This window comes from Microchirus variegatus, assembly GCF_963457635.1.
Source record: "Microchirus variegatus genome assembly, chromosome: 15".
Classification (NCBI taxonomy): domain Eukaryota; kingdom Metazoa; phylum Chordata; class Actinopteri; order Pleuronectiformes; family Soleidae; genus Microchirus; species Microchirus variegatus.
In genome coordinates this window covers 14824941-14852914 of record NC_139816.1, presented here as the reverse complement: position 1 = coordinate 14852914, position 27974 = coordinate 14824941, and the positions used below count along the sequence as shown (strand labels likewise).

General features: G+C 40.0%; 2 protein-coding genes across 5 annotated transcripts in view; one reads left to right on the top strand and one right to left on the bottom strand.

The window, feature by feature from the left end:
- Window positions 1-33: 33 nt before the first annotated feature.
- pign (phosphatidylinositol glycan anchor biosynthesis, class N) lies at window positions 34-10146 on the bottom strand (the record flags this gene model as incomplete). Its single annotated transcript, XM_083901395.1, has 28 exons — window positions 34-289; window positions 422-474; window positions 1164-1206; window positions 1316-1389; window positions 1612-1687; window positions 1965-2020; window positions 2179-2265; window positions 3935-4037; window positions 4160-4262; window positions 4906-5014; window positions 5159-5264; window positions 5488-5579; window positions 6057-6149; window positions 6267-6366; window positions 6641-6780; window positions 6884-7066; window positions 7248-7326; window positions 7589-7644; window positions 7770-7862; window positions 7966-8025; window positions 8121-8161; window positions 8276-8395; window positions 8509-8639; window positions 8776-8900; window positions 9081-9187; window positions 9364-9462; window positions 9623-9744; window positions 9920-10146. The coding sequence occupies 28 exons, from the start codon at window positions 10144-10146 to the stop codon at window positions 166-168; spliced, it is 2802 nt and encodes a 933-aa protein (XP_083757521.1). The 3' UTR covers window positions 34-165.
- A 1076-nt stretch (window positions 10147-11222) lies between these two features.
- relch (RAB11 binding and LisH domain, coiled-coil and HEAT repeat containing) overlaps window positions 11223-27974 on the top strand; it is a gene marked incomplete at its 5' end in the record, with an annotated part of 29895 nt that continues 13143 nt past the window's right edge. Inside the window, 16 exons of one of the 4 annotated variants that reach the window (XM_083901969.1) lie at window positions 11223-11676; window positions 16452-16541; window positions 19066-19137; window positions 19297-19346; window positions 19503-19616; window positions 19791-19979; window positions 20361-20455; window positions 20907-21018; window positions 21159-21316; window positions 22031-22106; window positions 22198-22293; window positions 23223-23246; window positions 26438-26550; window positions 26686-26776; window positions 27592-27663; window positions 27762-27902. In XM_083901969.1, coding sequence (XP_083758095.1) covers window positions 11223-11676; window positions 16452-16541; window positions 19066-19137; window positions 19297-19346; window positions 19503-19616; window positions 19791-19979; window positions 20361-20455; window positions 20907-21018; window positions 21159-21316; window positions 22031-22106; window positions 22198-22293; window positions 23223-23246; window positions 26438-26550; window positions 26686-26776; window positions 27592-27663; window positions 27762-27902 — 1947 coding nt within the window. Of the gene's footprint in view, window positions 11677-16451; window positions 16542-19065; window positions 19138-19296; window positions 19347-19502; window positions 19617-19790; window positions 19980-20360; window positions 20456-20906; window positions 21025-21146; window positions 21317-22030; window positions 22107-22197; window positions 22294-23222; window positions 23247-26437; window positions 26551-26685; window positions 26777-27591; window positions 27664-27761; window positions 27903-27974 lie in introns of all 4 variants that reach the window. The other 3 variants (XM_083901967.1, XM_083901970.1, XM_083901968.1) reach the window with 3 other exon arrangements.

The following is a 27974-nucleotide window of genomic DNA, read 5'->3' as shown; positions in this document are numbered from 1 at the left end:
ATCATGTGTTACCTATAGAGGGGCTTTCCAAAAAACTCCTATAACCGTATCCCTTATATGTAAACCCATGATATTAAAACAAAATTACAGGAAATAGTGTTAGAAAAAAGAGACAATGATACTCATATGAGACATATAGGTACAAATGCAGTCAAGCATGTTCATTTAGGGGAAGTGCGACTTGGGTTTCCTCCACAGGATAAGTCTTTTCGAAGTGAGAATGTGGGTGACGACACTGAGCAGCATCAAAAAAATGGTCATCGACATCACTATAACGTAGTGGCTAATGCTGCAAGAGAAGAGACAAAGAGACATCACAAACACGTTTAGGGACAGTGTGTATGTCTACAATATGAGCCAAGTTAATTAAAATAAATTAAGATTTTCACACAATGTTTTTTTTTTTTCTCAGAGAATTTACCTTGTACCAATGTCCAACCAGCTGCCGTAGTCCTGCACCAGGAAGAAGAAATGCTGAAGAAAGGAAACGTGAGTTCAAGTTTATTACCATCTCATTTTCACATCCAGTGTGTAAATTTTCTGGACTTTCGTTGTTGACGTCATTATTCTGCCTCTGTTTGGTCTGAACAGAAACAATGTAAGGGTAGAATTGTCTATCTTTTTCAGTGTTGCTGTTGCCGCCATCTGTCGCGACTTAAAACAAATCGATTCTCTCTTTTTGTGTGTCGTTCCACGCTGGTGGAATGACCTACCAAGCGCTACCAGAACAGAGCACTTCCCTGTCTATCTTCAAGAAGCTGTTGAAAAAACCCAGCTCTTCCAAGAGCATCTTCAGTCCTCGCACTTACCCCTCCCCTACCCCCTCCTTCTGCACTTGGATCCACCTCGACACTCTCGCCCACCCTCTAGCAGTCCACTGTCCCTATCTAGTGGAGTATTTTCCAAGACTACTTATACAGTATGTAGCTTATTCCTCTTTTGTAAGTCACTTTGGATAAAAGCTTCTTCTAAATACTTAAATGTGTAAATGTAAATCGGAACACCACTGTGCTGAGAGACTTGTGTAGAGCTGATAGACTTAATCTATCTGTCAATGTAATGCATATTTGTTCATATTTAAATATGCATTTTTTTAGGTAGAAGAAACAATATCATATTGCATCCGTAATCTGAAAAAAAAGAAAAAAAAAAGTTAGCCTTACCAGAGCCATTAAGTCTGAGATGACCAGCACGATGAGGAACAAACTGGAAAAAAGAGAAGGAAAGATGGAGGGAGAGGGAGAGAATGAATGAAACAATAGTAAACGTCTAACGTGTGTAGTAAAAATGCAAGTGTCTTTTTTAAAGAGGTTACCTTCTGGATGACAGCTGTGTTACGACTTGGATGGTCTCAAATGTGCACATTACTATTATGAATGGAATGAGAACCTGTGAGGACGGAGCATAAGGCATAAGACTTAATCATTAGGATATTTCATTGATTGAGAATCATGCTATACCATTTCAATCTATTACAAATAACAAACCACAAAAGAGGAAGGCTAACATAATATGTCCTAGAGACATTGAATGAAAACCCAGTCATGAGAAATGTTCATTTACACAGCATATCATGTAAAAAATATGAAGTGTGCGTGTGTAATATGGTACCTTCCACATCATCAGCCCTCCCATGATGAAGGGGTTAAAAACAGTCAGGAAACAATAAACTGATGCTGGGTCAAAGCTAGATTGAAAAGAAGAAGACAGAGGAAGCGACTTAAGTTGAGTATTAAGAGTAAAGTAAGAGTTCTCAAAAATCGGTAAATTATCCAAAACACATTATAACTTGAGGACAGACATTGTGATAACCTCCTTGACTAACATGCATGAATCTTATTGTATTCACCGCTAACAGACGTTTATTTTACCCACACTGAAACCATGTATAGCCACACACTGCCTCCCCCCACACAACTTCCTGCGATTTACCACACACACACACACACACACACACTCAGTACCTGTTAATTGAAGCAATGTTTCCTGTCCCAAAAAATGCAGTTATTATAAAAAATACCTGAAGAAAACCGACAGTTAAAGAAAAGAGCTGCAATAATCTTAAAACATCGAATACATTTATCATATTTTTAAAGAGCAATAAATCACATAACTGTAATATAAACAAGTGTCAAACAAGGTTTTTTTGAGTTTGTTTGTTTGCTCTGATGAGGATACAAAAAAATAAGATCTTCTGATGTCATCCAACTTCAGCTGTCGGATCTTGGCAATGTCGATGTTTGCAGAGAAATCAATAATGGAGAGCTGAAAGACAAAAAGCAAACCCATTATACACTCAAACACATGAGAATGATCCAAGAACATTTCATAGATCTTTATGTAAACCTGCTTCACAGATTATAGTTTGTTATCACTAATAATAATTTCACTTGGAGTGGAGAGTAAATACATTTGAATACTGCTTTGCTTTAGACCAGAGGTAGTTTCCATTATAACATAAAGACAAAATAGGCAAATGTTAATGGATCTGTATGACACATTACCACCCACAGGGGTTATTCAATGTGCTTTACCTAAATAAAAATAGCACAAAAGACAGACACATACAAATTTAAATTTAGAAGGAGGCACAGACGTTATTCAATGTGCATGACAGGAAAAGAAAAAGTGAGCACAAAGCAGCACACACACACAAAAATGTTATTTAAAAAATGACATGTCGCAAAGTAAAGCCATATTAAAAAGCCATCAAAATGTGTAAAAGAAAACCCCCATAACATTTCAAGCAGGCCAACAGATAAGACTATAAATACATTAAGTAAAGTACAGGGTTTAGATGAAGTCAAAGCAGCAAAGAACGGTGCAGGTTTTCATTTTTAAAACAGCCACTGGAGGTTGATTCCAGCAGAGGGCAGCATAACGGCTGACTGCTGTGGACTCGGAGCACTGTTGGCAGATCAGATTGCTCTGTGGGCTGATGCACTGGGAGCTCATCTGATGTATAACTGAGATAATGACAACTGAGGCGATTTGAGACAAATGTATGCAAAAATCTGTCCTGTTCTTGTAAATGGAAGCCGGTGTAGGAACCTGAGGATTGGAGTGTAGCTGTGTAACTGTAGCTGTCTAATTGCCTTAAAAAAAAGAATATATAATACCACAGGTTTTGGGTTTAACTTGAAGTCTTTAAACAACTGGACTCCAGGTGAGCACTAACTCAATTGCAACTTTCAAATGAAGGAAATTATTTTATGCAGAAGTTGAAAAGAAGGGGCTAAAAACACAACCTTGTACTGTAGGACCCTGATTGGTTCTGTACGTTCCTCTGACTCATGTGAGCCAGTAGAGACAGTATCTGCCTTGTAAGTAGGACCTGAACAATGAACAGACTGTTTCACACAGTCCAGTAATATTTTATGATCAATAATGTATAAACTGCTGTGAGATCTAGAAGTACCAGAACTGTTAATTTAATCTACATTTAGGAAAACTCTCATTCAGCACGTTAGTGAGTGCAATCTCAGTACTATGGTGTTGGCGAAAAACCTGATTGGAAAAGGCATTTATGATCAAGTGGTTATTGATTTTTTTTTAAAGTTTTTTTTAATAACCTTGCCTAAGAATGGCTGATTTGAAATAGGGCTGTAATTGGCGAGCATAGAAGCATCCAGGTTTCTCTTTTTTTTAGCGAGTAGTTTTATAACTGCAGTCTTTAGTGAGACTAAATACATGACAGTATGCTTACAAAAGATAATACAGACTACTACAGAAAATAACACTTATCAACATTAACTAAACTCATCTATGAGGACCCAGTGTGGTTTAAAAATGAAATAGGTGTGATTTAAATATGATAAAAAACACACGACTAGATCCTCTGACTACTGATATTTGATCCATTCTGTCATGTACAGCAGTTCACACTGCTCGACTAAATCTTCCAAAGTCAAAAACATACACACAATGTCTTTACCTCTTCTCTGCCAGAGACACACTGTGCAAGCATAGCTTCCTGTTCAATGTTGATCCACACAAACATCAGCCAAGATAGCACAGGCAGGAACAAGGCCTCTGACCTAGGTGGGATAAAACACACATTAAAAATATGAATTTGTTCTTCTTATTTGGTGCTGACAAAACTCCACTCTATTAAATCCACAGTGTTAGTGTAGAGTGTCTATATGATCGTCTGACTTACCCAGTGCTCAACAGCAGGTATGTGGCTGTGAAAGAGAGGAATATGCTGAGGAGGCGATGGAAAAGACGAGTAGAGCTCAACAACGGAAGCAACATTGAAGATCCTACGCGGAGACCAGAGAAAGAAAATGCATGTTAGGTCATATAGATATATATATATAATATATCTACTGCTCGCTTTATTAGCTACAGATGACACCCATCTGCTTTAAGGTTCAACCTATTGTGCTTTCAGAGATGGCCATCTGCATACCTTGGTTGCAACAAGCGGTTGTCTTAGTTACTATTCGCTGACTTCTGACATCAACAAGGCATTTCATGGCTGCTAACTGGATTTTCTTTTTTTGAACATTCCCAAAATGTTCCTTGTGTATGAAAACTTAAGTAAATTAGCACTTTCTGAAATACTCAGACCTTGTTGTTCTTGTACCAACAACCATTCACAGTCACTTAAATCACTTGTCTTCTCCATTTTTACATTCAGCAGACTGTTTTGACCATGTCCACATGCCAAAATGCAGCAAGTTGCTGACAGATGATTTGTCGATCAGGTATTTGCATTAAAAAAGCAGCCACAGGTGTAACTAATAAAGTTACTGTTAAATGACTAAACTAAAAATCATATAATATTTAATCACCATTTAAAAATAGACCATAAATATGTGAGTATTTGTGGACATATTTATAATGCGGATGAGTCTCCTGTACTGTGTGTTCTCAGATACCCACTCATGCACAGCCACCTACCTAATGTGATCCAGCTGATGACCTGATTAAAAAGTGGCAGGCCCTGTTTTTGCTGCAGACTGGAGTGAGTGAAGGATGGCACGTATGCACACACTGCCACATGGAGCATCTGTTGAGTTTGACAGGTAATCATTTATTTCGTACTAACACAATCACACACACACACACACACACACACACACACACACACACACACACACACACACACACACACACACACACACACAGACAGAATGATATGTGCTGTAGCTACCTGCGTAATGAACTGCTGTCTGTCACTGGAGTGCAGCGGTGTCCTCTGTCGTGATGACCAGAGGTAACACGTCGATGTGAAGACGGCGAGTAGACCTGCGCAAGTACTGAGCAAACAACCGAAATCAAATTTTATTATCACACATTTTTAATTTAGGTCATATTGTTTCAAAAATGAGATAATCCTTAGAAACAAACAATGTATTAAAGCTGACAAAACACAGTACTCAGGGGGAAAAAAACACTTTTTTCTGAAGTAATAACCTGAATGTGGTTTCTGTGTATTGGTCTCATTTCTGATAAATGTAAGCAAATAGTGGAAACACTCACACCAGCTGTATGTTCGGCTCTCTGCCCACAACAGGCATCAGGGGGAATAGAGCCAAAAACAGACAGGCGAGAAGCCAACTCACTGAGCGGAACTGCATGGGGACAGAGACAATTGGTTCAGATGCTAAGAGGCTGTATGTAGATTCATAATTTAATAAACCAGGTACTAATCTGACCCTTCACTTCAACAATGTATTTATTCACATACGAGAGTGATTATTCTTTTACTGTCTTGCTCATAGGTTTCCATATTTGTTTCAAAGCCATCACTGAACCACCTTTAGATTCAGGAAGTGCTACATTATGTGTAAACATTTTAAAAGCTAATATAGAAATTGAAAAAAAAAAAAAAAAACATTCAATCAGTTTGGACTTGTTCTGTTGCCTATTAATTAAGTTTAAAACATGTGTATAAACTCAGACATGTTGACCAGAATATAAAAGAAAACTCCATATCCGTCTCCTGGTTTCTTGTAAGTATTAATGGAAAGCAACAGTTTTATATTTAACATGTACTTGTGTATTAATCATATGTCGACATAGGAAGCCATGACCAGTGGCATCGTTACCTTAGCCTTGCCAAAAAGTCCTGAGAGAAAGGGCCAGAGAGACAGGAGAGCCAAGCCCACAGTCAGGATGGCGCGATGGAAGAAACTCACCACCTGGGGGCAGCAAAGGTGAATTTGTATACTCTACATTCTGAGCCTGATACACGGTGTGCAAATGGACAAATGCATGGGGCCTATATGTGTCTATTTCAGGGCATTAAAGGCACCTACCAGTAGCTCAATTCCAAATGCCACCAGCACAAAGTAGCCAAAACATTTCCACAGAGGAAGAGAGGGCGCAGACTGAATCAAATCCATCAGAATACCAGACCTAAATAGATCATTGAGATTAAATTTCCTGTGAGAGAAAACTGTGCGCTTTCATCCATTTACATGAGAAAAAAAAACATGAATTCATACAACATCAAAAGATGTAATTAACACCTCAGAAGTTCTATAAGAGTGCACGGATGAATGTGGTCAATTAAAGCACTATATTCACAGTGTTGAGATAATTAGAATGTATGATTACTAGAGTGTAATGTGTGCATGTGTTTCATGTTTTTAATTTATTTAGTATTTTCTCAGATGTCTTTATTACTTACTCTTTTAGGACAGAGTACCATACAGGGACAGGCAGCAGGCAATAAATATAGTAGGTAAAAGGGCTCCTTTGGATGAGCAGGAACCCAGTGATGACCACTGTCACACACATACACAGCTTCTCCAGAGAGCAGCAGGGCATCTGCAAATGCACACACACAGAAAAAAGATTATTTGACAAGGCATTAACTGAGACAAATTCAAAAAAAGGAAAAAGATAGGGGGTTTAAATTGTATGTTCTGACCTTGTTAAGCAAACTGGGATGTCTGATAAGGTTAGCATGAGTCTTAAGTATGACTAAGACAACATATGAGGTCCAGCCTACAAATCCCAGCACCACACTGCAGCCCAGGAAGAACCTGTCATAGGTATGGTAGTAAACCAGGCCCTCCAGGGAGTGGGATATCAAAGACTGGCACAAAGTGATCTGATAAGAAAACAGACAAGGGAAGAAAAAAAAAAATCAGTGAGAAGTTTTTCAGAGAAGAGCTCATTCAAACCCCAGCTTTTTTTTAATTTAAACTAGACGACCGCTGAGCTAAATTTTTGTCAATGCGCTTCTTGTGCCAACAGTATAATCTGCTGATTGTGTTTTCCTTCATACTTACAGCATCCTCAAACTTCTCCAGCTGAATCAGTATCCTGGCCTTGTGGATGAACTCAGTTTGTTTTGACTCAGTGAGTTGTCTGGGAAAACAAATTGCAGAAATGTAATCTTCATTGCGATGACTGGTAAGCATTCTCACTTCGGAAGATAAAAATGAAGTCGTAGGAATAAAAACAACAGGGGTAAACAATGACTTTGTTTTCCACAGTGGGAGATAGAACCACATTTTCTGTGTTTTTGCTAGACTGCAACATAAAAACTGTTAATGTTATAGCAGTATAGCAGCAGTGCAACTAAAAATATCCCTGTTACCTTAGTCCGTAATTCACTAATTGTACTTACTGGTATGGTGTGAAGAGAAAAGACAATGTTGTCTCCTTTTTCTGGGCCATTTTTATCTACAAAAGCACACACACATATACAGTATAAGTCTACAGATTCACTTACATGTTTTATATAATTAAAATGTCACCCACAGTCACTCATCGTTGTATCGGTAATAACAGGTTAATGCAGGCCATACCTTAAATTGCTCTAGTATTTGAATAGCATTAGTGAACATGCTCTCTGCCTTGAACAGGTCGGAGTTGTTGAGGTAGTGAACAGGTAACACACCCTAAAATGACACAAAGATGAGCAGGAGTTATAAAATCAATCATATTATTGTTTTTAGAAAACAAATGTAAACTCAAATATTCGCAGATTATTTCAGAACTTACAACAGAGTTAACAGGAAAGGGCACGCCAATGAGAGAAGCCATTAGGGGAGCAATATCAGCCTGCATGTAACAAAAACAATTTATTCTGTTACGTCACTCCTTTCTAAACATAGTGCTACAGATGAATTACAGTAGAGCCAGGCCATGGGTCTTACCTGACTGACATCAACCCGACGGAGATGCTCCAGATTCCAATCTAAAAATATAGATTAGATAGAATATTTTAGTTGCCTGTGGTGGAGCTGTAGAAATTGGGTCCTTAATTAGCTGCTATAACAACAGCGATTTAAAGCAAATATGACTTTAGCACCTTGCTGGTATCCATCATCATACTGTTGAGGTTCAGTGACTCCGACGGCTTTCTGAATTCCAGCTCCCCACGCCACTAAAGGGGTGAGTGTCTCAGAGGGGAGACCTGCACCATGGGAACCTACAGACACATAAAAGAAAACATCCACACGCTTCAAGAAACCCTATTAAGAGTCTTTTTTTTCTTGCAGAAAAATTGAGACACATCCACAAACACACAAGAAAGAGTCTTACCCCAGTTTGTCATGCCATGGTCAGAGGTGAACACATAGGCTGTTCTTCCATCGTGACCAAAGAAATCTTCCACTATAGATACCAACTCGGCAACACCAGTGTCCACAAGACCAATATTTTCTTGGTACTCCCTAAACACAAATCACAATAGAAAAATGTGAAGAAATTGCACTTCTACTTTACTGAAAGCTGCTTTGAAGAATATGTTAATTTCATTGTATATGGTCTAGATAGAACACAATGAAAGTCTTTTAACATGTCTCTTACTGTGACATTGGTCTGTGAGCGTGTCCGTTTGTGTCGAGGCCCAGCAGATGAAGGAAGAGCACATTCTTATCCTGGAGCAAATTAGACCTCAGACTTGAATTAGACTTTGCTGACTGAAAGAATGACTGTTACGGAAAGATAAAATAAAGATAGTTAGTTTTATCCTCACTGATAGTAAGCAATCAATACATTTGTAACAAATATTTTCACTTACACTGCTCATTAAAAAGCTACCAAACTCTTATTTTCAGTAGCAAGTTGAATAGGGTTTTTAATTCAGTTTTTCAGTATTTCAAATACTATACTTTGACTTGAGTGAACACCCAGCTGTCGAGCCTGGAGGCATCAGTGGAGGCAAAGTCCTCCTCCTGGGCGGGGTATGTGTTAGTGTGCACATGGTCTCCACTGGCACCTGGAGGACAGATTAGAGAATTTTTGATTAGTTAGAATGATTTTTTTTTTTGTACTTATGAAGCAGTTATTATGAAATAATATAATATCACAACATTTATTTTATAAGGTCATTTGATTAATTGTAACTTTCATCTTTCATTAACAGTTGTTACACTTGGGTGTGTGTTTGTGTACCTTTGGCAAACATAGGCAGAATATCAGGGCTGCCCCAGCACCAGCTGTGCCTGCTCTCATTGAACACAGAGTCAAATTCTACAGGATTCTCCTTCCAGCCTGTAAACACACACACACACTCACAGGTTAACATATTTACCGTCACAAAGGTGATCACCCACACAGAAGCATACAAAGCATACAATGTGAGAGCTAAACACTCCCACTCATCAACCTTTCCCATAGATGTTTCTGTATTGGACTCATTCCTCATTCCTACCTTTAGCAACAGCACTAACATCCTCGTAGAAGCCAGCAATGAGAGCAACATGACCAGGTCGAGACTCGGTGGGCACACGTGTGTGTGACACACCCCAGGTTCCTCTGTCCTCGATTATACCCCTTATATTGGGAAACACATTAGCACACACAACCAACAGGTAGGATGTATGGACACATTACAAGAAGAGAACCAGTATGACAAAGGCACAAACAGACAGACTTATAGCAAATATGCATGTATGTGTTCTGCTTTATAGCAGTGGCCTAAATAACCATTTTATATTAGTTTCCAAACCTCAGGTATGGAGCCCTAGATGAGCCATTGGGCAGTAGGGTGAAGAAGCTGTCTACTCTAAGGCCATCAGCAATGACCAACACGAGTCTGGAGGCAGGTGGTGGCAGCGGTGTAGTTTGGGGTGTCATGCCATGGACCAGGGGAGAGGTGAAGTAAATGTCAAAGATGGAGATAAAGAAGACTACATGGACTATCAGTCCAATTAGGAAGAAGGTGATCATCCTCATTTTGAATGTCAGCACATTGGCAGGCCTGCAGAACACCCTGGAGACAGGAGGTTTCAAGAAGAGAAATCTTTTTTTAAATGTTCTAAGTAAAGGTGGACACTATTACTGTCACAGATTTAAAGGTGAGAGAGGCCAGAGAAATGTTTAGCATCAGACAGGTTTAAACAGGTTTTATGCCAAGTAGATTAGTTAAAGTACACAATAAATCCCTCTGACACCACATGCCATTAGTTTGCACAAATAATTAATTTCATAGCTATTTTAGGTTGATTCCAATAGTGTCCATTGTGCCTAATGCCTGACACATTAAACTGGAATGAATGACATGAAACAAGTCTTACCTGTATGTAACGTCAAGTGAATCCGACCATAGAACAGGAAGACACTGTCTTGTGTGTGTATTACTGGAAGAGAAGAACAAACTACTACTTCCATTTTACTAATTCACAATCAAATTGTTCGTTTATCTTCGGGAACGACCAGTGTTAAATACATAGAGGCCGCGATACCAACGCTTCGTTCTCGTAAACACAAGTGCGTGCTTTTACAACACCTACTGTACCGCTTTTAAGAAGATTACTTCAAGTAAATTCAGTTCCAATGGGAATTCACTTCCTTGTTGTGAATGACGTTGACCTGCGTGGACAGAGTGCGTCGAAACGTTACGGAATTGTGGGTAATGTAGTTGAAATATTTATTTCCCAGCGAGCGTTCCTGTGAAATTCACGTCTCCCACAGTGTTTTTGTTTTTCGTTTTCACACTTAAATTAACTCTGTTATAGTGCAGTTCTACTGTAAATATTTGTGATTCCTTGGCAACACATTAGCTAACGTTTGATATGTGCTGTCAACGGTGCCCTGCCCAGTTTTCCCTTCCATATCTACCATCCAATCATTTTCCAGAATCTGACAAAATGGGCGGGCTCTGACGTATGGTCTCGATAATTCAACCAATCATCGCTTCCCATCCTGTCCCCCTTGTCAAACCTACCTACCAAACCTTAGCTAGCCTTATATCCACTTAGGTAGAAGCGGTTCCGATTAGCTTAGCTGCTAAAAAGCTTTATATTGGAAAAATGGCGTCCGTTAACCCGTTTAATATCAGCGACTCTGATGAAGAGGCTGAACGGCGTCCTAATGAAACGGTTGACACAGAGAGAAGCCCAAGCGAGGGAGCGCCAGGGCCGCCACCAGGCAATCCTTTCTCCCCGCCTGCAGACGGCGAGCCTCCGACACTTCTGCTGTCAAGCAACCGAACGAGCCCCAGCGGTGAGGGCATCTCGTTATCGGCCGCTGCAACCTCCGCGATGGCGAGCGGCGCCGAGACACGGGTGTCGGTGGATGTCATTGCTGCTCAGCTAATACGGGACCAATACATTCTCACGGCCCTGGAGTTTCACACTGAACTGTTGGAAGCAGGCAGAGAGCTCCCGAGGCTGAGGGATTATTTCTCCAACCCGGGCAACTTCGAGCGACAGAGCGGTACTCCGCCTGCCAAAGATCAGGTCCTTGGACCTGGGGGACCGCTCAGTAAGTAGCTACTCAAAGGGCAAATTACGCAAACGTAGCTGCTTAGATGTAAATATATCTTTATCTCAAGTAGCTAGCTAGCTAGCGTTAGCTTAATAGATTGGAATGGGCAAACCAATCAATCCAGTGCTATCTGCTTGCTGCACCTGCTCTCTCGGTCCAGTCGGGCCCACAGCCAACAAGCACGATTTGTGGATCAGCTGTGTTCGCTGTTCAGAGCATCACAGGCTCACGAAAATATGTGTAGGCTATAGTACAGTTCACAGAAGCTAGATTAATTGGTGATGATGTGACAGGCCTGTAGTGATAATTATAGTGTTATTCAGCCCTGCTGGGGAAAAAAGCCCCTCTATGTGAGCCCATATGGAGGTCAGAGATGAGGCTCAATTATAGAAAATGACAAAGGGACAGAAAGAGAAGTATTGTACTAGGTCACTGTGTAGAATGCTTGTTTTTTTTTTGCAAGTTAAGGGTCCATAACACACATGAACAAACATACCATGCAAATAGTATCACTATGGTGATATGTAAAGCCACTAGGGAAAGCCCTCGGGAGCACAAGCCTCCAGCAAGGCTGCTTAGTACACTCGAGGTGAACCAGATATCAAACAAAGTCTAGTCATTTTGTCCCTTGGCTGCAATCTACACCCCCAGAAAATGTCAATTAAGTTGGGGTAACATTTTGATTTTTGCTGCTTGCAATGCAAGCAAAAATGCTGGTGAAAGCGTAACTTCCTTGGCAGAGGTAAAAAATGTAGTCTGCAATAAAGTAGCAGAAATTGTAGTCCCTCGATATTCAACAATTATGGCAGAGCACAGGGGCTTGACATTAACATTTAAACATGAATGTCAGTGTCTGTAAGTATAGGAGATTGTATGTGACTTGAAAAAGAAAAAAAATGCATTTAGCACAGTGTATAACAATCTTATCAATTGACTGGGGTTTTACTGCAAATGACTATCTTAATATTCTCTACTGCAACAACTGGTTCTGTCTTGTTTTAATAATGTAACTTACATCCAGGAGACAATGGAAGGGAGCTGTGTATGTGACCCAAATTGTGTTGATAGTGATCTATACTATCTTATAAACGGACTGAGACACACAAGCAGTGACTGAACCCCCATCCCTTGCTGATTGTCCTTAACTAACAACAACAAGTAGATTGTCATACTCTCTATACTCTAATATGTCATTAAGAACAAGGTATTAGAATCTCAAAAGAAGAAATAAGGACCACAATGTCCTTATTTGCAGGCTGAGCTGATGATGTTTCATTGTATAACAAAACTGTGGCTGTTCATCAACTGAGAGAGGCATGGCATTTATGCTGAAGTAGGAGAAGCTGTGCTTCTATAACCAGAGCATTTTTTCCTGGAGTAGCTCTGGACAGTGACTTCATGTCTCATGAGGCTCCTGTATTGTCCCGAGTGTGGGCAACTTGCCTGAAGCTAATTTAAGCAGATAGCAACCAGTCAGATTGACTGCATCCACTGTCTTGTTTGTGTGAACCCCACCCCGTAGAATAGGTTAGGGATACTGTTTTTATATACACTAGACTACTGCAGAAAAGGCAAACGTGTGAGCTACAGTATGTGTATGAGCTGTAAAGAGGTGCAGTTGTCTGTTGGGTTGCAGTATCATCATACAAACCTTGAAAAGATTCACAACAACGTAACATAATAAATGTTTCATGATGATCTCTTTGAAAAACCTGACAGGATTTGACGGGTCTCCTGTTGTGAACCTGAAAGAAAGGTCACTGAGAAACGGTAAGCACAGTGTGTTTAGCTTTTGAGGATAGTTGAAGGAGAAAAATAAATGCATCTCAGAGGAAGTTGCAGTGTCAAATCTACTATATGAAGAGGGGAAAGAATGATGCAGCTGACGAGATAGAAAGGAATTAACTCAGTTCAAGGGTTTGTCACATTTCAGCATAATCTGATAGTCATGGCCTCATGTGATCAGTGGAATTATCTTTTCTTCCCATGTATGGAGGGTAAAAATGCCCTGTTCAAGAATCAAGGCACCTTTGTTAAAGTTGTATATGTATACAACACAATTCAGTAAACTGCGCCATTGAAATACACAAACAGTAAAAAGGTTATGAAGATGGAGACATTGATAGAATACCGGATGCTACTTGTTGGTGCCAGTGTTATTAGTGGTTTGACACACGCGTTTCTTCAAACAATGGCATTACATTCATATTTGACTGTGGCTCTAAAGGATTGTACATGGTTACGAGGCTCGGAAATTGAAGTTTTCTTCGCTTTGAAAAAAATCTGATTCCAGAGGTTATTTAATGACTTTTAACAGTTAAGCAGCCAGATTTGTGATTGATAAGATCATTATGAGTTTTACAACCAGAGTCTCTTAGCCAAGAGCAGCTGATTACACTGAGCATCATCTGGATAATTACTCAGTCATCTGCAGCTTTCGGTCTAAGCCACATGACACAGCAAGGCATCTCTCGCCACTTTGTTAATTCACTGCAAGGAAGCGTGGAGGACTCCCTCCACCTTTCATTGGCTGGTCATGCGGGTATTTGCTCATGTGACGTGAAGGGCTTAAAACCCAAGCATGCAAGTTGCTTAAATTGACAATACAAAGTCAACAGTAAGTTGCTCCATCTTAAGATCAATGTGTAGTTTTCTATGTAATGTAATGATATGGATTGTCCAAAAGTGGCCATATATGTAAATATAAGTAAAACATCTCTCACATTTAATTTGATTTGAATGTCCCTTATTCATGTGATCTTCAGTGTTGCATATTTGTAAATTTGGCATGGTGGCGATCCAGGTCAACCATCACAGCACCAGTTCATTTGATGAGGTCTCGAATGTATTAGCTGGCTCAGCATCAAATTCTCTCTGTGTCTCTTCTATTACATTTCTCATTGAATAAGGTCTGACCATGATCCCTTCTATTTGCAGCAGGGGATTAGTGTTGAATGCAAAGGTTATTGATGATATTGCTGTCTTGGCAGTGTTTCATGTAGTTCTGGATCAGCTCCGCCCTGATTGACTGACTGTTTTTGAACTTACTTTTTTACTGTTGTCTGCTTGAGACCCTTTCTGGCATAACCTGATCTGAACCAATAGCACTCATGGAGACCAGAACCTGGTCTGGTATGGGTTAGGGGTTAGTGTTTTTGTGCCTATATGTGCATACTTGGTTGTTTCTGCCCCATCTCATTTTTGACCATAGCTCATCTCGCTCATCTCTCTCATCTCCCTCCATCTCCACTTTAACTGCTTTGGTTTTTCCTACACTAGGCTGAAAATACTATGTCCATTGAAGCTTTCCTATTCACATGCCATCTCTCATTCAGTTGTTTTGGTTGGATTCATTGATTTAACAAGAAACTAGCAGAGAGATTAAGATACTTTCTTTATTCGGCACACTGATAAGGGCTATCTTGTAACAAGTGATTCAGTGCGAGTTGATGACACTCCTGTATTCAAGAGTATAGAGAGGGAGGGAGGAGAAGAGACTTTGCATGGATTTGTGTGTTCAGCACAACCCGATTTGCAAATGTGGAGTGAAGAATTGACAGCCTGAACAGCCAGACCCATCACAGTGCATGCACTACACACCGCAGGCACATCACTGAAAGGTCAGCTGGGAAGAAATACTCGTTTTGTTTTCTTGCAAATTAGTCACATACACAAAAGTCCTCTGTACAGCAGTCTGCCTATTGTGGAATTACAGGTTTGTGGTTTTTTTTCCTTCTCACACACACCCACACCCATGGATAAAGCTATACTGTTTTACACTGATTAACCAAATAGATTACAACTATAACAATGCATGCTGTCACACATTATCAGGAAGCGAAGACAGTTGAAGGAATTCACTACAGGAAGTGGGAATATCCACAGACATTCACAACCACTGAAACACTTTCTGTCACCGGACTATGTTTGAAGCTGTGTGGTGAGACTTTCTTATTAAAGCATGTCCCACACATACATACATGTTAATGCCTCTGTTGTTGTTGTAATTATAGAGACTTGGCATTGGCATAATGCATTTCCTTACAGCATCTCACCCTAACTTTATCCATCATATAACTAAATGCTCACTGGTTCTCCTGGCTTCCCCCTCTAAAGCATTTGTGTTTTTTCCATACCAAGTCACAATCTAGTCCAAGATAGTATGAGAAAAGAAAGAAGCATTGGTAATTTAAGTTTGTTTGATCTGATCACTCCCTGACAAAAGCCAGAAATTCTGAGGTGAATAATGTGACCAGCAATGTGTGCGCTCAGTGCAAATAGATAATCATATTATCTGCAACATCACTGGTGTTGTCAGGTCAGGAAATCATTTCTACACTAATATTCACTCACTCACTCACTCACTGATGCCCATCCTAAAAAAGCCACAACTTTAAGGCCAGCAACACTATTCTCTTTGCTTGACCTTTAACTGCGTCTTGCTATCACAGAGCAAATAGGAAAGGAAACACCATTGGTTAAGCTACCAGGTCTGCCTAGCTCAGTGAAACAGGATCATGGGCATGCTTATGTGTCAGCTTTATCTGTTCTTGAAGGGAACACTACATCAGGCAAACCTGTTCCCAAATGTAAGGCTGGTGTTTGATAAGAAAGGCCTCAAAGAGGTTGACATTGTAGTAGCAAAACAAAAAGAGAGACACTGTGGCTTGTGAATTAGTATTCCAGGCAGAGCATTTGATTGTCATTTTAGTTAGAATATATTGTCCCTAATTGCATTCCTGCCTCACCTTTTTCTCTGTGTTTTTGTTCAGATCGTGCAGGCAGCATTAGCACCTTGGACTCGTTGGACTTTGCCCGTTACTCGGATGATGGAAACAGAGAGTCGGACGAGCGAGTAGCAGGTAAGATGACCTGCACTGTCCTGGCTGAAAGGCGAGACAGTTTTTGGATATCAAAGATGGAGGAAAGAGAGCCTTAAAGAATGTGATATTTCCTTTAAAATGAAATGAATGATGCATCAAAGACAATAATTACAATCTCATGTTATTAATGTGTCACAGTGGCACTAATAGTTGTTTTAGGAATGACCAAGCAATGGCCGTGTTTTAATATCATAATATCACACTTAATTGTATAATTGCTCATTGTCACGATAACAAAAAGATTTGTAGATATGCACAGTCAACCTTTCATAACAGAATATGCATCTCTAGAACGTGGCTCTTTCTTGGTTCTGTGTTCACACGATGCCCTCGGCTGCCACTGTTGAGGCGGTCTGTGGTATTTTGGGTACAGCATCTGTCTCAGCATTGTTAGAAATCACGCCGCCTTCCCACCTGTGGCTTTGTCGTGATGCACCATTGGATCGCTTTGGTGAAACACGTTAACATTTGAGTCTGATGACGACGATCATCCAAACATTTTAGGAGCAGCTGCTTAGTTGCAAACTGTGTTGTGTAATGCAATTTTAGATGTTGAAGCCTTTGACTTAAATTCTAATGCAGAAGGGACACTTAAATCTTGCAGGGTCCATTCATAATTTGTTAACTGTATTCTGACTCTTGTTGTCATGTTTGTATTGTATACTTCCTCCACACAAAAACATTTTTTAGCCCTACACTCTACACCATGGCAGAGTGGTAACATTATCCATTGTAAAAAAAAAAAATGTAGTCATCCTTTTGGTCAGTGAGGCCCTAAGGCCCAGTCCATTACTGCAGTACACATTTACACTTTGGCATTGTATTCATTCAGTATTTTTTTTAATATGGTTTTACAAAAGATATAACATGATGTCTTTTTGTTAAGATTTGTGATTTGTATGCCAGTAGATTTCATTCAGAAATGGGGTAATGAGAGGAGGAAAGGGATTAATATTTTAATCATAAGTAGAGGTAAAGGTCAGTCGACCTAAAATGTAAATAATGAAATGGCTTTTTAAAGGTTTGCAGTGTTTTACAGTTGATGATTAACATACACATAGTACACATGCATATGCACAGCAAAAACCATGCAGCAGAGATGTTGGTTCCATGTTCCCAGTCACAAAGACTCTTATTACCACACTGCCCACTCACCCAAATTGGCACCTCCTCCCCCACTCTGACTCCCAGTCTCATCCCCCTCTTCTTGCCAAGATGTTTGCCCCCCAGCTGTCTGACTCTGGGTTTTCTTGCTTTCTCCTGACGTTGATCAAACCCCAGTGAACAATACTGGACAAGTCACTCCATCCAGACTAGCTTTTGCTTTATTTTACTTTCTCTCTCTCCCCCCGTTATTCAGTTCTTGGTTTTCCATGTCGTTGCGCTTGCATCCTGTGCACTCAGAAGAATAGTGTCCAAAAAAAAAAAAACTCCCTCTGCTGTATTGCTGACATTTCCATTAGGAACTGGAAATTGAAATTGCATTTTGAGGAAATTAATGTGATATTGCCTATCATTAAGAATAAAATGGATAACCCTGATCTTCACATTTCTCCTGTTGGTGGGTTCAGTCATGACACCTACAACAATCCTCCACATTAGATGATAAATATGGGGACACGATTAGATTTTTAAAAAGATTTTCAGTGCACAGCTATGCAACATAGTTTTCTAGCTCCATTGCTTCTTATGTTTTGCGTGCTTTCTTCTTCTTCTTTTTTTTTTTTTTTTTTTTACTCTAACCTGTCCTAGATCGTGTGTGTTCATTTTCTTTATTCAGAGTTTTGTTTTTTGAATTCCAACGTACAAAAAGATGAACACGGTGTCTGCTGCTTCTGGTCGCATAAGAAATCAGAAACAGCTTGCTTGTGTTATAATGAATTGTGCTCTGTTTTTTTTCCACAATGAATCAAATAAGACTTAAACTGTAACATACTCTGAATAATTCTGATTTTTAAAGCTAAGACTGTGTTGTTTGTATTATTATGGCCTTAAACACTAATAAGAATTACAAACCTGAGTTTGAGTGGCTTGAAACCAAATTGTTTAATTTCTTGGAAGTAATGAATTTGTCTGGAAGAAATCCGGTGTCAGACAGCTCCTAAATTATCATGGGTGCATTTCAGTAGCTTGAATCGTTTTACTCACCTCAGCTACTGAAGTAACTCCCATTTTTGTTTAAATCAGACACCTCAGTGTATTTCACAGGTGAAAAATAAGGGAAGGCAATCCAATGTTTGAGATATGACTCAATGTATTACACACTCTTGTCAAACAAACAGTCATCCAGCCGGCTTTACCATGATCCTCTGCTGCATGTGTTGCTTAGACCCATGATTTGCATGCATCCCATTTTTTTTCTTTTGTTTTGTGACTCTTAAGACCTTTTGTGTGATTATTTTGTTTTTCATGCCCATCTTTGTTTAATTTGTTTGTTCCCTGTCTTCGGTTGGATGCACTTCCTGTGTGTGTGTGTGTGTGTGTGTTGTCACTTCCTGTCCAGTGCTGGAGTTTGAGCTACGGAAAGCAAAGGAGACCATTCAGGCTCTGCGCGCCAACTTGACTCAGGCAGCAGGTGTGGCGTAATTTTAACTTCTTCTCCACCTGAACCCTCTTAAGTTACAGCTGTCTCTCTTTCTGTTTCAAAGAGAATTCGTTTGGTTGAATAATGTGCACAATCCTTTCAAGCTCATCAAACGTTTTTGTTTTTTTTGTTTTTTTTCAATTTCCTCAGAGAGTGAAGTGTCCTCTCAGGAGAGAAAAAAGTCAAGTCCTGAAATTCAGGTGGGGAATCCTTAAGCACCGAAGAACAACATGCAGATATCTTTCCGTTTGTGAATTGAAAGAATAGATATGTTTCTTTTTAAACCCCAGTGAGGGAAGCACTGTCAGGCTGTAAGAACAAAGATTTACAGTTTCCCTTTTCTCTCTCTGCCTCAGGAGCCTATACGTCCACTGGAGAAAAGAGCCTTAAACTTCCTTGTGAATGAGTATTTATTAAAAAATGAATGCAAACTGTCATCCATCACCTTCTCTGATGAAAACGATGACCAGGTAAAGATTTTTTCCAGCTTCCTCATTTTGTTAGACGGATTTACAAATGGCCACTCTGGTTGGGTCATGTGACTGTAGCTGAATTCAACAACTGGGATCATTTGTCTTTTTCTAAACTAGCCTATTGTCTGTGTAGCACTGTTTGCTAATTTTGCAATCTTCTTCTGTTTCCAGGATTTTGAGTTGTGGGATGACGTCGGCCTCAATATCCCCAAACCCCCTGACTTATTACAGCTCTACAGGAACGTCCCCCTCTCGTCGCCTAGGAGCATGGTTGATGTGGCAGTAGGTGTGGATTTAGGTGATCTTCCAGGAAACTGCATCAGCCAAGATCCCCACAAGAAGCCTGACCTCTCACAACAAGTATGTTCTATACGTACATGACTGAGCTGACCTTTCCATTCATGCTTGGAGTGTCCTCTGGGACTCAGTGACATGTTCTGTATTTTATTGGAAAAGATGTTGAGGAAAACAAAGCTGAGCATTTGCACACATTGTGAGAGGCCAGTTTTCCTCTTGAGGCTGACTCACAGCAGAGTGGTAGTGACAGTCGAGAAGTACAGTGATGATAAAAAAAAAAAACATAATTGCAACCTCTTCAGCAGTCAAATTGTTGCAGAAAAAGGCTGCTCAGAAAAGTGGCAGCTCCTTTCCTTTGTGTTTAAGATATCACCAGCCGAGGAATTATCTGCTTTTGAGTCGATGTAATGTCTTTATTGAATGTTTTTTATTTTTTTTATCTAGCAACAGACAGAAGTAGTGCAAGAGTTGGAATACCAAATCAGCCTCCTTAACAACGAGAAGCAGAGCCTAGCTGAGCAAATGAAGAAACTGCAGAGGTGTGTACACATTGTTTCCATGTACTGATATACGAGTTTGTATGGAAGGCTGGCTGTGACACTGCCTGTCATTTTGTGCTATGTATTTAATCATGTGTCTGGCTATTAGTTTGCTATGGTGTGCTCATTGTTTCCTGTATTTAGGTTGCAGTAATGTGTAAACATGATGTGAAAAAAAACAATACAACTGAAAATAATGCACTTAATTATCTGACTGCAACCAAAAGTGGCCATAAATGTGGAATCACTGTGGAAATGTACCCCCCAAGTCTCACTACTGTATGTAATTGCAGAGGAAGCCCTACTCTGGTCCACAATTGTAACTTATTTTCCTTCCATTTGAACTCCTAAATGACCACCATTGAGATGTAGACAAATTGACTTTGCCACTTTAAAGAAGACTTACTATTCCATGCATAAGAAGTACTTTTTCTTTTCCTCCACCTCACAGTGAAATTCAAACACTGAAGAGAACTGTCTCCTCCCCTCCTCCAACCACTCTGGACCTGATCCCCCAGAATACATCGAAACCCGCCACCACTACTTCTTCCGCTGACCCTCTCTCCATGGTATGTGGTCATTTTGAATATGCAGTGCCTCATCCTTAAAAATAAAAAATATGGTTCGAGTGTCTTTGCATACTTCCTGATGAAGTTTTCACATTTGACCCATTAACCTTTACTAAAAATAGTCTTACCCTCAGCCTCCGACAGATAACGGCCAGTATCTCGACATTCGAGGGGTTTCAGAGCCTGAAGGTGGTCTGAACTCTCCCTCAACTCAGAACACGTCGCAGACGTGTCCACAGTCCCGCAACGAGGTTAAGAGCAAGCCTCCTGTCAAGTTTGACAAACCCAACAGGTAAAAATAAATTTACATAACATTTGTGATATAAGTATAGCAAAATAATCTGTATATGCTTCCTGCATAGAAATGTGTATAGATGCATTAGAAAGTTCCTGCTTCAACAGGATTTTATTAATTTGTCTTCAAATTGATGAGTTATTAATTTGATTTTCTGAATGGATCCTTTCAGGTTCAGAAGAAATGTATACAAAAAAGGCAGCCGTCAACCAAGTAATTCAGTGTAGTTTCTATTTTTTACCACAGGGTGGAGGTAGTTAACAGTCTACGTAGCCACTGACAGACAATACAGCTCTTCTTTGCTAAGTTGCTGCCCTCTTGAGGAGAGATTTAGGTTGTGCCACTTTTTTGTTTCTTTAATGCCCCAAGCACATTTGATCACACTGAAATAAATGTTTGTCACTGTTCCATCAATACTGTACAGTATGTTGCAGCTAACATCTGGTGAATCTGATCATACTGTGCTTCTGATTCATACTATTGTGCTTTAGAAAATGTCTTAACTCATCTCGATGAAAACTTCCAAAACTGGCTAGGACCGGCTGAAGTTAGTGGTCAGCCTCTATTGAGAAGGCATTCATCTCTGTTTATTTTTATATTTAAGTGCAGTATACAGTATCCCTCACTAGATTTCTTGTGGAGCACAGATTAAGTGGTGCTGATTGCAGTGACTGTTTTTCTCCCCCGCCTTCCTTGGTTGCGGTGCTACAGGAACTTATCTCCAGTTTTCCAGCAAGCCCTACTGTCCTTCTGCAGAATGTGCTCCGACAGCCGCCTGGGAGCAGAGGTCAGCACACACAGACTCTCTCATGGATACATACAAAGTGTACATTCATGAAAACCCGCTTCTGAAATGTTCTTTTTTTTTCCATTTCCAGGTGTCCCGTATAGCAGACAGTGAGGAGAGTGTGATGCTAATGCTAGGCCGCTGTCTCCCTCACATCGTCCCCAACGTCCTCCTTGCTAAACGAGAGGTAAACTCACTTCTGCTGCTCCCCTTGCTCCCTGTATTGCTTACATTACTGTCATCATCACAGGCTTCTGCTTTAAGTGTCCAGTAGATACACACACAGCAGCAAAAGCTAAGTGTGGTGAAAATAAAGGCAGATTTGCAGAGAGCACAGTCATCTTCAACATGTAAATTCCTATTTGAACCAAACAACCAGCCGAAATGCGTCATGGTTTAAAAGCCCTATTTGCTGCATAAATTGTCTGCATTAATAATTGTGATGTCAGCAAATTTATATCTTGGCATCAGTACCAGTTCATGTTTTTGCTCATCCTTATAAAAGTGAGTATTAAACCTCCGGTCAGGATTTTTGTCTTGGTATATTTGCTTAAGGGGGTGATCGTCTTTTCTGCTGGTGATTCACTCACTTCAGCATGTCCTATAAAGATTTAATTCTGTTTGCACTGAAAGAGCACCGCCCTCTTTTAGGTTTGTGCCATGAGGCAATCCCATAATTCAACGAACATGTAATGAAGTGTTATACACGGTGTAGCTGCTTCCCGTCTTCTTTGTCCTGCTGTAATTAGTGTGATTGCTGTTTTGTGTATCATAATCATACTAATGTCTCAACCCTAATTTACTGATTGTGCACTTATCCCCTTTTGTCATTTTGTCATTTTCTGATTTGACTGTGTCTCTGCAAACATTTTAATGTAGATTGTAATAACCCATGTATATCTAGCTGATTTGTGTCTATCTATTGACTGGGAATTTTGCCTCCCGTCGTTTAAGATGGTGTTTGTTTTAGAAGCATCAGCATCATGTCTCCTCTGCTATTTTTGTCCCCCCCACCCCCCACACACTCATGTTTGTCCCTCTTGGCCTTCACTGGTTTTTATTTTTCTCTTTTCGTCTCACTCATTCTCTCACTCTCATGCATGCCTCTCTCTATAGAGAATGGTTGCACATCTTTGCCAGGTGAGTCTTTCACGCACTCATCTGCATGGTTCTCACATGACCTGATGTAACTAACGCCCAGTTCCTTTTGGTTTCAACTGCTGTCACTAAAGGTCCGACTTGCTTGTAGTTTTCTTATTTAATTGGCAATAGATAATTATATATAATCATAGTCAATAGTTAGTAATTGTGCCGTTTGTTATTAAAATTTGCCTTGTAGACTAAATGTGAACTTGCATGCAATTATGGCCTCATGTGCACAGTTTTAGCCTGAGGTGGGTCATTTACTGTGTCTCTCTTTAACCCTGTGTATCTCTATCTAATGTTTCTTTTTTTGTCCATTGTCTGTTTTATTTTCTGCATCTCTAATCATTTGAAGTGTCTGAATGTCTCTCGAGATTTTAATTGTTTTGATTCATCTGATAAATCTTGTACCTACTGACCCATTTATACGTAGCAAACCTAAGTGAAAAATATTCGCCTTGATGTCGGTTTAATTAATGACTCTGCTGCCTCCCTATAAGTGGCGAAGGACAGGTTTGTTTTTGTTACTTCAAGCTGGATGTTCTCTCTTTTCTGACGAATGAGGAGGAAGGGGATTTTAAAACAGATCAGGCTTTTTTTTCTTTGAAAGTCGTGGTACATGTGTGTCGTCTGTGCAGAACCGCTTGCGTGCAATTTGTACCTGTGTGTGTCCACGGGTATACACATGTGCTTGAGTTTCACACGCTGTGTGTCGAAACATGACACAAGCTACAGGAGATAAATCTGGTTGGAGTAGTTCTTGGTCAGGCTGCTTTGCATATCACCATGGTTATGGGGATTTAGTCAAACGCAGACAGTTATGGGGAACTTAATCTCGCTGCAAAATCAAGACAAACAAACTGAGGATGGCAGAAAATTAAAACACGGCAGCGCTCGTGGGCCTCGGAGGGCCACTTGAGCAGCGTGGACTTTGCACTCTGTCCGTTAGATTCGTCAACCATGACATTGCATGCACGCACATGCAGCTGCTCACACTTCCATCTTGCAATTCGAAGCTGCCAATCTACCGTGAGCCTGGAGACACTCCTTAAGCTGTTTAAATGTGACACCCACTTAAGAACAAAAGGTGTTTGACTTGAAACGGTAGAATGATGCGCTGAAACTGTGCCTGCCACCTGGCTATGTTATCAGACACTGTAAATCATTAGGGGAATTGCTGCAAACAATCCCACTATGTTTTTCTGTGGCTATTTTTTTAAAATTCCATCTTATTTTGCCGTTAGTTAGTTTCACATACTTCAATATAGAAACTTCATTCAAACTTCAAAATATTCAGCTCAATTCAGGGACATTGTTGTTTATATTTTATTTAATTTTTTTAAATAATTGAAATATTTCATAATTTCTGCATATATTCAACATTTTCTTACTTAAAGGTGCATTATGTAATAAATGTTAAGCAATTGGCCATAAACCTCCTAATATGTCACAGAGACTCAGGAATAATATTGCATATCGCATACTGAACTCACAGTACAGCCAAAATATTTGGTATTTTGAATTTGAGTGTAGTGACTGTTTTTGGCCACTTCCTTGCTGAAACACTCTTCAGACTTGGGCTGCAAATTCATTCAAATTTTCATTATCGGTTAATCTGCCAGAAAATGTTGATCAGTCTTTTTCAAACCTGGAAATGAGGATGTTCTCAAATGTCTTCTTATATTTGGTGGACTTCCTTTTTTATATTGGCGAGTATAACAAATCATTCAAGTCCTCAAGAAAAAAGTTAACTGACTTTCAAATGGGAGCAAATTTTCCCATAAAGTCAATAGAGTTCAAATAGAGTTGCCACCTGGTGGGTGTTCATAATATGCTTACTACCTGATTGACTTCACCAAGGATTCTGGTTTATGGCTGTTATAAGACAAAACATTGGGAGATAAAATACAATCTAACTCGGGAGCAAAGACTTAGCCATAAGCCGACTTCACCTCAGACTTTGGCACCTGTTGTTTTCTTGTTCAGCGACACATCTAATGATATCTATAGGCTCCTGTTGGATGTGGGCCTTTGACTGAAATGTGCAGTTGTGCTGCTCTTTACAGTTAAGCATCGGCATTGCCCCCCCTTCCCTCTGGGCCTCCCGGCGTCACACTGACCACTCTACCTGCCCACAATGTTTATCCTGCACTGGTTAGATGTTTAAGCTCTTGAAATAGTCTCCACATAAGCACAAGTATGTGCTTCTTATAAAGTCAGTTCTTTATGTGATTAAATCTATGCTGTTTAGTTCATATATGTGTGCTTATCTTATGAAGATGCACAGTGTATGGTATTTTAAGAGAAATGCAGACAGAAATGTATTGAATGTGACACATATTTGGCTCAATTTAATTATTTTGCAGGGTTTTGTTGCTTAAACGAATTTCTCCAATTTCAAAATACTGACACTTAATTGCCAGAATGTTTCTATTCAAAGCGTTTGTCCAGGATTAAATGAGTGACTTTGCCTGAGTGTCAATGTCGGATCTGTCCTTTCAGTGCTGGGGTTTTGCTCATTCTTCCACCACTTGGCAGGGAACTATAACATCTTCTTGGAAGTAGAAAAATTAAAACTTTGAAAAAAAAAAACACAACATATTTTTTACTCCATGTGCACTCTTTAATTTGGGTGTGTGTGTGGCAAGAATGTAGCACTGACCACACTTTGGCTGTAGAGGCCTTGTATCGAGGGCAGCTGAGCCTTCCTCCCTGACTGGAAGGCTCATGAACTTGGTCTGAACTATGGAATAGAGTTATAGCAGGAAACGCGGATTAGATATGTATGTGTGTGTGTGTGTGTGTCTGTCTCTTTGCAGCTGCATTATGGGTATGTGCATGCACTATTTACATTTCTCCAGTTTGTGTGTGTATTTGTATATATTGGTGTGAAGCCAAAAGGTCTAAACACCAAGATAGTTTTGAAAGGTAAGTATGTTTTCACTGGCGTGGGCAGACTCCTGTTGGTGTCACCCTGTGTGTGTTTCCTTTTTACTGTGACTCTCCTAGTTTAACACCTTTTTGCCCTTCTGGTTTCCCCCCTGCTCCATAGATATCCAGGCCTGTTTGTCTGCAGCCAAGCATCCTTCCCTCTCTGTGTTTTAACCTTGCTCTGCTTTTACGAAAGACTCTAATCTGGTGCCACCGCTCCCTCTCTTTTTTCCCCCCTCTGTCTTTCTCTCATTCAGGAGTTGATTCCACTCATCTTATGTACCGCCTGCCTTCACCCAGAACCTAAGGAAAGAGACCAACTCCTTCACATCCTCTTTAACTTAATCAAGAGACCAGATGACGAGCAAAGGTTTGTCGAGACGGGATAATATGCAGATATTTTTACTCATGCTGATTGACTTTTTACTTCATTATTGCACAATAAACAAAGGGTTTATTCAATAGTTTGATATCATATGTATGTCTTGTTTGTGTCTCTATGAAGACAAATGATCTTGACGGGATGTGTCGCATTCGCGCGGCACGTAGGTCCAACCCGTGTCGAGGCCGAACTCCTTCCTCAGTGCTGGGAACAGGTATCGTTGAGACACACGCAGTTATCGCATACGCTGTAATTTTCACACCTGTCCAAGAAGTTTACCAAACACAGAGAGGCAACAAGTATTTCATCGACCTCATGCAAACATCACTGATCACTTTGAAGCAGGACACACTGACTGACCAGAGAAAAAAGGTTCACATTCCGCCAAAACTGTTGGTTGTGTTATGATTTGGGGTTGCTTCACTTTGGTCAGGTCCACTTTCAGCAATGTTATTTGCCCAAAAGTTTGAGGTCAGCTGACCTTCCTAAATATACTGAATAACAAGATGACAATGCCATGATTCATTGGGCTTAAATTTTGAAAGAGTGGTTCAGTGAGCATGAGACATTTTCACTCATTTCACTCATCACACGTGTTGTATCAGTGTTTGTTTATGCTTTTTTTCATCTTTATAGAGCACAAAATCTGTACAAATCTCTAGTTAAAACAACACGTTGTTCATACAGTGTATTATGAAAAACTAAATCGGACTTTTTGTGAAACTCCATAGTGTCCCTGAATTAAATGTGATATCAGTTTTGTTTTCATTGCCACCTGTGTCACCTCATGTAGATATTTATGATTAACAAAATCTGCTACCATGACAACAACAGCTGCCAGCAGTTTGGAGGCTGAGAATTTGCCTCGAAAGATAAATAGCGGTTTCCAGAGGGTCAGCATGTTGATGATACTTGAGTTGTTTCCATTCCACAGTGGCTGCTCTCCTGTCTGCTCCTGTCCTCCTTTCAACTTCTTTTAAACGATTGCTTTGGACACTCATTCCTCTACATTTTGCTCTCTCACTGCAGATTAACCACAAATATCCAGAGAGGAGATTGTTGGTGGCGGAGTCCTGTGGAGCCTTAGCACCATACCTGCCTGTAAGAATATGTTGATAGCTTAACACTGGAATACACTGTATATAAACGAAGTAAAGAGAATGATTGACAGTATATGCTCCTTACTTCTGTCTCTACAGAAAGAGATCCGTAGCTCCCTAGTGTTGTCCATGTTGCAGCAAATGCTTACTGAAGATAAGGCGGATATGGTCAGAGAAGCTGTGGTCAAGAGCCTGGGTATTATTATGGGTTATATAGATGACCCTGACAAGTACTCCCAGGTAACTGTCATTTGTGTAATAGTTCTTCTTGTTGTTGAAAGTAAAATGACCTTGAGGGATACAGTTCCTGGT